This window comes from Sus scrofa, chromosome 9, assembly GCF_000003025.6.
Source record: "Sus scrofa isolate TJ Tabasco breed Duroc chromosome 9, Sscrofa11.1, whole genome shotgun sequence".
Lineage (NCBI taxonomy): Eukaryota > Metazoa > Chordata > Mammalia > Artiodactyla > Suidae > Sus > Sus scrofa.
The window spans coordinates 110,542,119-110,554,654 of NC_010451.4; the positions used below are offsets into that span (position 1 = coordinate 110,542,119).

A 12,536-nucleotide genomic window follows, 5' to 3' on the forward strand; every position below is an offset into this window, starting at 1 on the left:
CAAGGCATATCCCTTTTAAACATCATTTTTGCAAGCTACTTTTAATTTTTAAATATTTTTTTTAATTTGCCCTTTTTTTTGTCTTTTGTCCTTTTTTTTAGGGCTGCACCAGTGGCATATGGAGATTCCCAGGCTAGGGGTCTAATGGGAGCCATAGGCGCCAGCCTACGCCAGAGCCACAGCAATGCAAGATCCAAGCGCGTTTGCGACCTACACCGCAGCTCATGGCAATGCCAGATCCTTAACCCACTGAGTGAGGCCAGGGATTGAACCTGCAACCTCATGGTTCCTAGTCAGATTCGATTCCGCTGTGCCATGACGGGAACTCCATAAAATTGCCTTTTTGTAGTATTTTGTTTTGTTCTGGTGTTTTTTTTTTTTGTTGTTTGTTTTGTTTTTTTTAACATGTACAACTTCGATGGATTTTTATCCCACTTTCTAGCTCATTTTTTCTGATCTAAAAGATGTGGCCAAAGAGTTGTGAAAGAGCATGAGACAACTATTGTCCAGAAATTAAATGTTCAAGTTACACTCTGTCTGCCTCTCTGATGAACTGATAAATGAGGACCCAGTCAGAGACATCACACTAACACAATTTTCCAAACAATCTATCTAGACAGACATGGCTTAGACACAGGCACATCCAAGATCAGCATTTCAATCTCAACTACATGTTTATGATACATTGGACACACCAGTCCTTCTTTTTGAGTCATTAGGCTTGAGAGAAGATATTTTGACAACTAGAATACTATTTTAGAAAAGCAATAATAAAATCTGGGTTCTTCAGAATCAAGTGATTTACTACATGGATTATTCAGGTTGCTGAGCTTTAAAGCCTAGCTGAAGACCTGGGATTCTCATGCAATTACAAGTTTAAAGTGAGATAAATTGGCACTCACAGTTGTGGCAGGTGGCCCCACTGTATCCTGTCTCATCGCAAGTGCATTTGAAGCTGTCCCACGTTTGCGAGCACTTCCCACCATGCTCACAGTGATTGGGCACACATCTGTCAGAGAAAGAGACAAACAGAAATAAACCAACAAACAAATGAGATTTATGAGTGGCCAAATTCCAAGCTGTCTGGGCAATATATCATTTCAATGCCAGGTTGCCTTACCAAGGCAATTAATCCTTGTTAGTTTAAGCAGATTAATATGATTCATGATGGAAAGTGCCAAGCGCACAAAAGATGATGTATCACAGGCTTGGTGTTTCCCATTTTTGAGTAAACAGTAGAAATTAACAAATAGTTGAGAGATTCATTTGCATATCACAGATTCATTTTATTTTCCGTCTGCACAAAAACAAAGGCACTAAGCTAAATTTCCTCCTGGTGAGAGACAGAACATTAGCCATCTTGTTTCCTGTACTACCTTTTATCAAGGTCAATATTACCAAGTCAGAAAGGGGAAATGCTGAGTTTTTTTTTTTTTTTTTTTATAACAATTTGAGTTCTTGATATAATGCCAGGGCAGTAGGAATGAGAATATAGTAGACTTATAAGAAAAGATTCCTAAATCTTCTTTACTCCTCTTCTATGCCCAGCTGGCTAATGAAAGTCACCTACATGAGAAGGCAATATGGGGGAAAATTGTAGGTTTTGTGTTCAAATCTTTGCCTTTCTATTTACTTAACAGCCAACTGTGATGATGTAATTTAACCTTTCTGATCCTCTATTTTCTCACCTGAAAAATGGAGTAATTTATACCTTCTTGGTAAATAGTTTTGAGATTAGGAGATGATGTTTGAAAAGTTGATAACTGACAGGCAAGAAATAGGGGGCCAATAAGCACAAGCCATGAATATCGGAACCACAGCTTGCAGGCAGGGCACAATTTTATATTTTGCCTGTACCTTTGCAATAGTGAAGTTGTGTTTTGATTCTGGAAAACTCCTGTTTCATCAGTACAATTTATTTCTTGTTATATATCAGCTTTCACAAAGGCTTTCTGTATTTTAATAGGAAACTCTCTAAAGTAGAAAAGTCCACCCAGATTAAAATGGAAGAACACATAATAGTGGGTCACAGGTTGATTAACAAGGTGACTCCTTGAACACACTTAATTGTAAAGCCCTGGTAGCTTTCTGCTGCAAAGTAGAATAGGACTGGCCTCAGAGATAGTATTCTTCATCCACTGTTCTTGATTTACCATCAGCCATGCCTAAAACTTCTGTTGCAGGGCATGGACCAGCTGGGAATGGAACTCCAGTTCTTATACAGAAATCCTATTCCTCACTTTACAAGCACCTTTAGTCATGCAAAAAATAATTCTGATCACTGTGAGAAATAGAAGATGAATAAGATTCTATTTGCTGCCTTTCAAGAGCTTAATCATAGGAACATAAGATATTGTATACATGAAAATCATGATATGAAGTTAAAATGAAAAGCGGCATATTGCAGGGACAAAAAATGCTCTCCAGAGTTTCACATGAGGGATCATGTGTAGGTCTGGGATACAAAAAAAAAGGCTTGTGGGTTGAGCCTCAATGAATGGACAGAACTGTAAGAGAAGAAAATAAGAGGAAGAACATATAAGGAAAAAATACAACATAAGCAAAGTACAATGTTGCATTATCATGAGGTGGGATGGAAAATTCACTCTACATTTAATAGGCACTCAGATTCCATATGAATTTGGACTTGGTGTTATCAAGGCTACAAAGATGTTTCTTCTCCAAAGACCCTAAAATCTATGTGGAGGTCACAGTAGGGAATAAGATTCATGCAAAATACAATAACAAGAAGAGTTTGATGAGTCATCAAAGATGTATGAAATTTGGTGCACAGAAATTTGGATACTAGAGTCATTATGTGTAGAATATAAATAAAGGGCTTAATAAAGTTTAGAGCATTTCACTTGGGCCTTAAAAGAGGAACTGCATTTTTATAATTAAAATGGTGAGACCTGCTTCCAACAGAGCAAGTAAAAAAGCAACAACAATGAGGTGGAACATTTATCAGTGGGTGGTTCAGGGTGGTTGGGGTGTATAGCCATAGCCACTTCCCACTACAGGTGCCCAGGCATGGGACTTAGCAGGTGGCATTTATACCCAGCAATCCTGATTCTCCAGGCCATAGGAGGAAGCAATGAAGCAGACACACCAAAATTACATAAAACTAAAAAAAAAAAATCCTTGATACTTGGGATTTCATTACATGTATGCCTTTGTGTGGTATATTTACCTTCTCAATTGTTGTGGGTTAATATTAGCTCAGCCTAATATTGAAAGTAATCTACATCAGCTCATTATATCAATTAATTCAGGGGGAAGTAGTGCAGAGCACACTGAGTCTCAAAGGAAAACCAGGTTGGAATCTAAATGCGTTCTAAATAATGCACAGCAGAAAATCCACATCTAAATGATAAAAAATATTGTTGTGTACTTCTGCACACAAAAGAAAAATATAACAGTCAAGTGAGATTACCTGAATACTTCTAAAATTCAGCATTAAGAATTTCTTTAAAAGTTATCTTTTATTTAAATGAAATTTTAATATTTTATTTTTAATGTTTTTTTCTTATCATTTATATTTTTTAATTGGCATTATCCTCATGCTGATTAGTGGCATTTTGGTTCTTAAAGATGAGACATTTTATTTCTAAATCAACTTGATTGAAATGTAATTTCAAATTGTAGTATTTTATCACTACATTAAAAAATGTTAGGACCAGTTACCAAGCAAAACAAAATATGGATTAACCTAGCTTCCCCTTTCCTAATTATTTACTCCACTTGTACTCCTATGGAGCCATTTACATATGTCTAATATATCATTATCACACTGTTTAGAAATTATTTGTTTGAGCATCTGTCTCTTCTAAACTCTGTGACTCTGCAGTGAGGGATTTTGGTCTTATGATTCCTGGCGTGACAAGTTGTGGAGTCCACTCAGTAAATGCCTACTGACAGACTAAAGGACTGGAGGAGTGCAATGTTAGAAAGTTTCAACAAGGAATCAAAGTAATTTCGGAGGAAACATATCTTTTATGGTATGAAATGTAGATTATTATTATTATTGTTATTTTAATTTATGGCCACACCCCCAGCACATGGAAGTTTCCAGGTTGGGGGTTGAATCCAAGTTTCAGCTTCTGGCCTATAACACAGCCATGGCAACACCACATCCAAGCCACGTCTGCAACCTACATCACAGCTCACTGCAACACTGGATCTTAACCCACTGAGCAGGGCCAGGGATCAAACCTACATCCATCCTCATGGATACTAGTTGGGTTTGTTACTACTGAGCCACAACGGGAACTCCTAGATTATTCCTATGTATGATTTTAGTCTTAAATGCAGACCCTTGCTGTAGTGAACTAATTATTTTAGTAGGTCACAGGAAATATGTAATTTGTTTCATAGCATGTCCTAGCTTGAAGGTTTGATTCATATCAAAAATGAATCAAAATGACTTTGCTGCCTCTACTTGAGAATTACTTGACTGGAATCAGGAATATATAAGGGAGAAGTTAGCAGGTGTCAATCTGTTGTGATCAAAGGGCTCAAGAAGAAATGATGCATCTGATTAACTCTGTCTGAAGTAGCCCTGGTACCAGAGAATTTCAGCTGGTATCATCCTTTCAGTTATGTCAATGCTTTCCAAAGTGTTTTGGAATCAATAAGCTATACTTTAGAAGTTCAAATATATAACAACGACTTAATATAAAATCAATCAATATGAACAGAGTGGCTGTTTGGATGAATGCAACAAATCTATCCAGGATTATGAATGGCAGGTGCACTTTTATTTTACCCAGAGTATCTCTTTTATTTCTACACTTGATTTTAATTGCAAAGCAATGGAAAATTGGTCTCCACAGATGTAAGACACTGCAAATGGTATCAGATTTGTTTGTAGCAGTTCACTTTGTAGTCTATGGATACTACATAATTAAACAGGGATGGTGAATAAAATTTTATTTCAAATCTAAAAAAACATTAATCTGACAGCATAGGTTAATATTTTGGAAGTTTTCATGCACTCTGAAGGTGATTTTTATTTTTTCACTACAGTATTTAAAAGTTAAAATGGATCATTTTAAATAAAGTTCAAATCAAATCTTTGTGTAACCCTTAAAACAACATTTGGTTCGGTAGAATCGGATGTAAAAACCAAGTGTTAGTGCCATGGCTTCAGAAATATGCTCATGCAAAACCAAAGAACAATGAATGGTGAGTGTTTATTAGAAAAACTTGCTGTTATTGAGATATTGATACACAAAAGCAGTGTTTTTCAAAATGTTCTGTGCATAGGAATTACTTGAAAATCTTTTTAAAATGAAGATTCTGATTTCTTAGGTCTGGGGTGGAGTCTGAGATGCTCCTTAGTGATACTCGTGGAGCTCTAAAAAAAAAAAAGGTTTCTGAATTATATGGGCTCTGGAGATTTTCAGTTTTATGCACAGGATCTCAAAGCACAAGGGCACCAAGAGAAGAAATAGCCCAAGAAGAGAGGGTACCAAGGGGAGACAGCATGTGGAAAGGGCAAATTTGATCTATGCTGCCATTCTTCTGAGACTGTACCTTTTTCATAGGTTCTCCTACCATTTCAGTGGCAACACAATAATCTCCTAACTTTATTAATAGGTTTAATCATTTCGGAACCTGACTGTAGACCTCATATAATTCATAGAAAGTGCTCACTGACTTTAAAGGCAGTTTTATTCCACCTTATAAGTTTCTTGTTCTCAATCTCAGAGTCAGCTGAGATGTCTCAGCTGCTTAATTCTTGTACAGAGACCAATCCCAGGATATTTAATTTCTTTTAGATTTGTACAAAGTTTATACATGGACAATAAATTTGCCTTGTTGTAAACTTTAGAATGAATAACTTTAGGTTACTTATAGGCTATTTTGTGAACTACTGGAAAATTATTTCAAATGGTTTATAAATTGCCATTCCAGCATAAATGAACTTCTGAATTTACAATTTTCCCTTCATTTCAGCTCCCAATTTTATTTTTTTTTATCAAGACAAGACATTCATTTAGAAAGTTTGGTTTCCTTAATGCTGTTTTTCATACTCTTGGCTATCAGAGCTATTTCCACTATCATGGTAGTTTTCTTCTGCATTCCTTCAATGTTGATCTCAATAATATTTTAGTATTTTTTTATTCTTGCCCTAATTAGATATTAATTTTATTTGAAGCATACTCTCTATGGAGTATATTTCACTGCCTATATTTCTTCTGTTCTAATTGAAATTATACAGAGAAGTAATCATAATTTCAGCAAATAATGTAGTATATCATTACCACATAACTTCGTTTTATAGCTGTATAACCAGAAAACCTAATGTTATATTGATGGTGCTCCTTCAACAAGCATTTATTTATGGAAATATTTAAATGCAGATAGACTTATTATATCTCCTATAGTATGTTCAAACTTTCCATTAAAAATAATCAAATATCTTTGGTCCATATCTGTCTAACCATTACACATTTATACACTAACCATATAAATCATTAATTTTAGTCTTATAATATAAACACCTTAAATAATTTCTACTATAATCTGCATGAATGTACTGTGTTTTGTTAGTTTACTTTGGGTTATAATTTTACAATGTATTCCCCATAACTGAATGAATAAAACATCGTTTAAGAGATCAAAGGCTCATAGGAGGAGATGGAGGTGCAAGATCATTAGTTCCTTCACCTGTATCCAGGTCTAACAGTATTTAACCTAAATAAATAACAGTAACTTTTACATAATCAGTAACCCACTCCAGTCAAGACACTCTAAAACAAACTGAGGAGGAACAAAGAGTAATGGAAGTTTTGTCCTTAAGAAATTGTATTTCTATTTCAAAATGTTAATTCACAAGTCAGATCTCTCTCTATGCTTAATATTAAGAATATTGGTACAGGACTAAGTTAATAACTGCCACTGTATGAGGACACTCAGGTTTTATGGAAAAGTTCACTTTGGAAGGTGGAGGAACACCTTTCCACATGGAGGGAAAGCAGGGGCCTACCCCAGTATAAGTAAGTGCAAAACACAGTTATGAAATAATGAATTGTCAAGTTTGGCTAGAGCAGAAAGTTGCTTTCAGGAATGAGGGTGATAGCAGAGAATTGTATATGTTTCTTTCACTATTGGGTCGTGGATCATTAACTGTAGAGGCAAACTGGGAAAAGATTAAAGCTAGACATAACCTAGGAAAGAAAGAGGGCCTACAGAGAAATGCAGGTAAGAAGGAGGAAGATGTGAAAAGAAAGAGGAATGGAGAAAGAGAGTCAAAGTGCCTAAATCTTGCTGGAAACCAAAAAGAAAACAAAAAGACAACTTACAGAATGGGAGAAAATACTTTCAAATGATGCAACTAACAAGGGCCTAATCTCTAAAATATACAAACAACTTATACAACTCAACAGCAAAAGAGCCAACAACCCAATGGAAAAATAGGCAAGGACCTGAATAGACATTTCTCCAAGGAAGATATACAGATGGCCAAGAAGCACTTGAAACAATGCTCAACATCCCTGATTATTAGAGAAATGGGAATCAAAACTACCATGAGATACCACCTCACACCAGTCAGAATGGCCATCATTCATAAGTCCACAAAGAACAAATGCTGGAGGGGGTGTGGAGAAAAGGGAACCCTCCTGCACTCTTGGTGGGAATGTAAGCTGGTATGACCACTATGGAGAACAGTTTGGAGGTACCTTAGAAAACTCTACATAGAACTTCCATATGACCCAGAAATCCCACTCTTGGGCATATATCCTGACAAAACTCTACTTAAAAAAGACACATGGACCCGCATGTTCATTGCAGCACTATTCACAATAGCCAAGACATGGAATCAACCCAAATGTCCATTGAAAGACAATTGCATTAGGAAGATGTGGTATATACCCACAATGTAATACTCCTCAGCCATAAAAAAAGACCAAAATAATGCCATTTGCAGCACCATGGCTGGAACTAGAGACTCTCATCCTGAGGGAAGTAAGTCAGAAAGAGAAAGACAAGCGCCATATGATATCACTTATATCTGGAATCTAATATAGGGCACAAAGGAACCTTTCCACAGAAATGAAAATCATGGACTTGGAGAACAGACTTGTGGTTGCCAGGGGGAAGGGGGAGGGAGTGGGAGGGATTGGGAACTAGGGATTAATAGATGCAGACTATTGCCTTTTGAATGGATTAGCAATGAGATTCTGCTATGTAGCACTGGGAACTATGTCTAGCCACTTATGATGGAGTGTGATAATGTGAGGAAAAAGAATGTATACATGTATGTGTAACTGGATCATCATGGTATACAGTAGAAAAAAAATAATGTATTGGGGAAATAAAAAAAATCAGCAATCAGAAAAAAATCTTCTTAGAAAAATACTAGCATAAACATTTCTAATGAGAAATTATGAAAATCACTAAAAATTATAAAATTGATGTGGAAAATATACACAAGAGCTAGGAAGATGCTGAAATTGGTGACTAACAGGGTAAGATGATTCTTAATGGATAATGAAATTCTATTTTAAGAGTTCTATACTAAGTATAAATTAATATTGGTGAATTAAGAGGAAGACAGACTGATGGAACAAAATCAAGGCTCTAGAAATAAATACAAAGATATGTAAATTAAATATGTTAAACGGTGGCATGTTACATCAGTGCATAAAATGTACTATTTAATAAATGGTGTAAGACAAACAGTTACTCACTCGGAAAGAATAAAGTCCCCTACTTCATTCTTAACACTAGGAAGTTACATGAAAAGGAAATTTAAAAATAATAAAGTATGAAGGAGTTTGTTTTATAATCTATAATTATAGGAAGTATTTCAAATGAAGACACAAAACCTAGAAAACATAAAGAGAAAATTAATAGATGACTATTAAAAATTAGAAATATATATATGTGTGTGTGTGTGTGTGTGTGTGTGTGTGTGTATGTGTGTGTGTGTATTGCCTTGTCAAACAAAACCAAATGTAAAGAGTAATAACACATTGGGAAGATTTTTTTTATATTGTAGAGAAAGTGATGATTTGTTTTTCTTTCTTTCTTTTTTTAATTTACTTATTTATGGCTGCACCCATAGCATATGGAATTTCCAGGGCCAGGGGTTGAATCAGAGCTGCATCTACTGGCCTCTGCCACAGCCATAGCAATGCCAGATTCAAGCCTCATTGTGACCTGCACTGCAGTTCACAGCAACACTAGATCCTTAACCCACTGAGCAAGGCCAGGGATTGAACCTACATCCTCATGGATACTAGTTGGGTTCTTAACCCACTGAGCCACAATAGGAACTCCTAGAGTTGATTTCTTTATGACAGAAAGAATCTTTAAGAATCAGTAAGAAATAGTTCAGTTAAAACATGAGCAAAAGGCATGCATGTATGGGGCAGTTTACACACACAGAAAAATACACACGATTTTTAAACACATAGAAAGTGTTCAATATAATTCAAAAATCAAAGAAGCACAGATTAAACTTCAATGATATTTCATTGGTTAGCTCTCTGATACTTAATAGAAACGACCTTCTTATGTATGCCTGATGAAAGTGTAAACTGTTTGGAGGGTTATTTGGTAAAGCCTATTAACTTACAATTTTGGCTCAGTTAATTTATTTCTAAGACTTTATCCCACAGATATACTAGTACACTTTCACAAAGTCATATTTAAAACGTCTATTGCAGCATTATTTATACCAGCTAAAAACTGGAAAAAATTCATTCGTCAGGAACTTACTAATAAATTAAGGCCATATATGCACGAAGCCCCTGGGAGCTGTTAAAATGACAAGGCAGATCTATGTGTACTGATAAAGCACCATCTCTAAGATATATTGCTGGGGGAAGAAAGTAAGATGTATAGATCTGTATTTATAATATGCCTCCATTTGTTTTAAATGACGATTGCTGTGGTTGTGGTATGAATAGTGAAGTGAATATGATGGTACATAAAGATCAGAAATCTTCCACTGGCAGAAGTCAGAAAGAAAGATCCATACAGCATGATCTCATTTATGTGTGGAATCTAAAAACACTGAACTCATAGAACCTGGGAGTAGACTGGTGGCTGCGGGGGCAGGTGTGGAGGCAAGGTCATAGTTAATAGGTGAATGTGGTCAAAAATTACAAATTACCTAGTTATAAAATGACCAAGTTCTGGGAATCAAATGTATATTACTGTGAAGATAGGTAACAGTACTGTATTGTATTCTTGAAAGATGCCAATAGTGTAGATCTTAAAAGTTTTCTCCACACTCCAAAAAATAAGTAAGTAAAAATAAAAAAGTAACTATGTGAGGCGATGGATGTGTTAATTAACCTCACTGTGGTGATTCTCTCACACTATACATGTACACCAAGTCAACGTGTGGTACACCTTAAACTCACACCTTGTCAAATACCAACTAAATCCCAAGACATTTTGGAAGGGAGGGATTTTTGCCACTCCAAGGATCTCTCATCCTTTCTCCACCCTGCTCTCAGCCCCATGAGGCAGATTCATGGAGAATCTTAAACCTCTGACTTCTCATTGGGTTTAACCAATGGGAAACCATGGCAGATGTTTGGGGGGAGGGAGAAATGTTCGGTCAGAGTATTTATTACCCTGGTTCTCTCCTTGTGAGGTTGCCTCAGTCTGTCCATGTCCTTCAGCTGAAGGTCACAATTCCTCTCATGTTTGCCCCTTGTTACACCGTACTTCTGAGTTCTCCAAGGTCCCTTCCTGCATCCCTCTGGGCCCAGCAGTGCTGCCAGACTGGTGCTGCTAGTCCTGGGCTATTCCTACATTATCCCCTTGTAGTTCCCTATATCCCTTGTAATTAACCATTTGTAAATAATATTTCCTTGAATTATCTTACATCGGTCAGCTCTTTCTTCTTGGCACTGTGATATAAGTAGAAAGGAAGAAATATATATATATATATATATATAATTACATTGTCATAATTACATTAAAATGTACATACATACATATACATAAAGACAGACTTAAGTATTCTTGTATGTGACTAGGAGATTTCTGAAAGAAATATATCAGATTCTATAATAGTGGTTTCCTTGAACAGGATCCAATGTGAGGGAAAGGACCAGGTTTGGACCACCCTCATAGTGATGCAACTAGAACAGGAGAACTTACACAGGTTTCTGCCACTATATGAAACATCTGTAGGCATGTGCTCTGAATCCTGTCTCCTCTGGCTTTTTCAGGGACATAACACATTGAATCACTACTTTCTCCAGAATCATCAACTTTTCCCTCTCCTGAATCACTCCCCTTAGTACACGGCCATTCATCTCACCTAAAACAAATCAACAAAACTCTCCTTTTGACTCCAACCCTCCTCCAGTTCCTGACTGGATTTATTTATCTGATCCATTTATCTGATTCCTTTAACAGCAAAACTTCTTAAAGATTTGTTTAAGCAAGTTCTTTCCATTTCAATCAGCTTCAACTTAGAATCCACTCTCATCTGTCCACAAGACTCCTTTTGTCAAAGTTACACACACTCCCCATTTCCGAGCCTGCAGATGTATTTGAACTCATAATATTGGTCTGAGCTGAACTCTGTTTCCTGCCCCCATCCCCCACCTTAATGCCCTGACTCTCTAGTGCTGGGGTTCTTCTTAGGGATCAGTGCTTGGTTCTGTCTGTCTAGGATGTCCCCAAACCTGCATCTCTGGTTCAGAGCTCAGACCTGTGCATCTAACTGGCTCCTTGACATACCTATCCACTTGGGTTATCAGAGGCATCACAACATTAGCCAGATCAGACATATCTTTTGATTTTACTCCTAATTTTCTTACCCCGTCCTCTTCCCCATTCTGTTCTCTCTCATCTCAGTTACTTGGTACCATCGTTGAACCCTTCACTCACATTGAAAACTGGAAGTTATTCTTCACAGCCCTCTTTCTATCCTTTCTACACCAATCAGTAACAAAGCGTCACGAATTAAACTTCAGAAACTTGTCTCAAATCCATCCACACTTGTGTCTCTATGTAGATTGCCTGTTTCCTTACTCATCTGCCTCCATCTGTTCCTGCCTTGCTTGAATTCATTGTCAACAAAATGCCAACATGACTTTAATAGCGTGTCGCCTACCACTTAAAATCCCTTGATGGATCCTCATTTCACTTTTGAGAAACGTGAGCTCCTGTACGTTTCTGCAGGATGGAAATCCTACTTCTCTGCTGCATCTCATCTCATGTTCTTCTTCTTTTCCCCATGTCCTAGTGAACCTGCCTTCCTCCTATTTCTCCACTGGGTCATGGTCTTTTCTTAGTGCATTTACACGCACACTGTTTTGTTTTTTTTTTTTTTTTTTTCCTAATGCAAGCTTTTCCTCAAGTTCATATAAAAAAATTCCTTTTATTTCTTTTTGTTCTCATCTTAAATATAATTTTTCAAAGTGGTCTCTTCTGACTTTCCTATCTGAAGTGGTCACACCCTCATCTCCACTTTTTTTTTTTTGGCTTTCTTTTTCATCTATCGAAGTTTCTAATTATATACCTTTTGGTTTCTTTTTTTGTTGCCAGACTTCTCCATT

At 36.5% G+C, this 12,536-nt stretch overlaps 1 protein-coding gene across 1 annotated transcript in view; it reads right to left on the bottom strand.

The window, feature by feature from the left end:
* The window catches only part of CNTNAP2 (contactin associated protein-like 2), a 2,040,635-nt gene that overhangs the window by 801,609 nt on the left and 1,226,490 nt on the right, over positions 1 to 12,536 (bottom strand). The window contains 1 exon segment of the mRNA XM_021102606.1: positions 903 to 1,009. Coding sequence (XP_020958265.1) covers positions 903 to 1,009 — 107 coding nt within the window.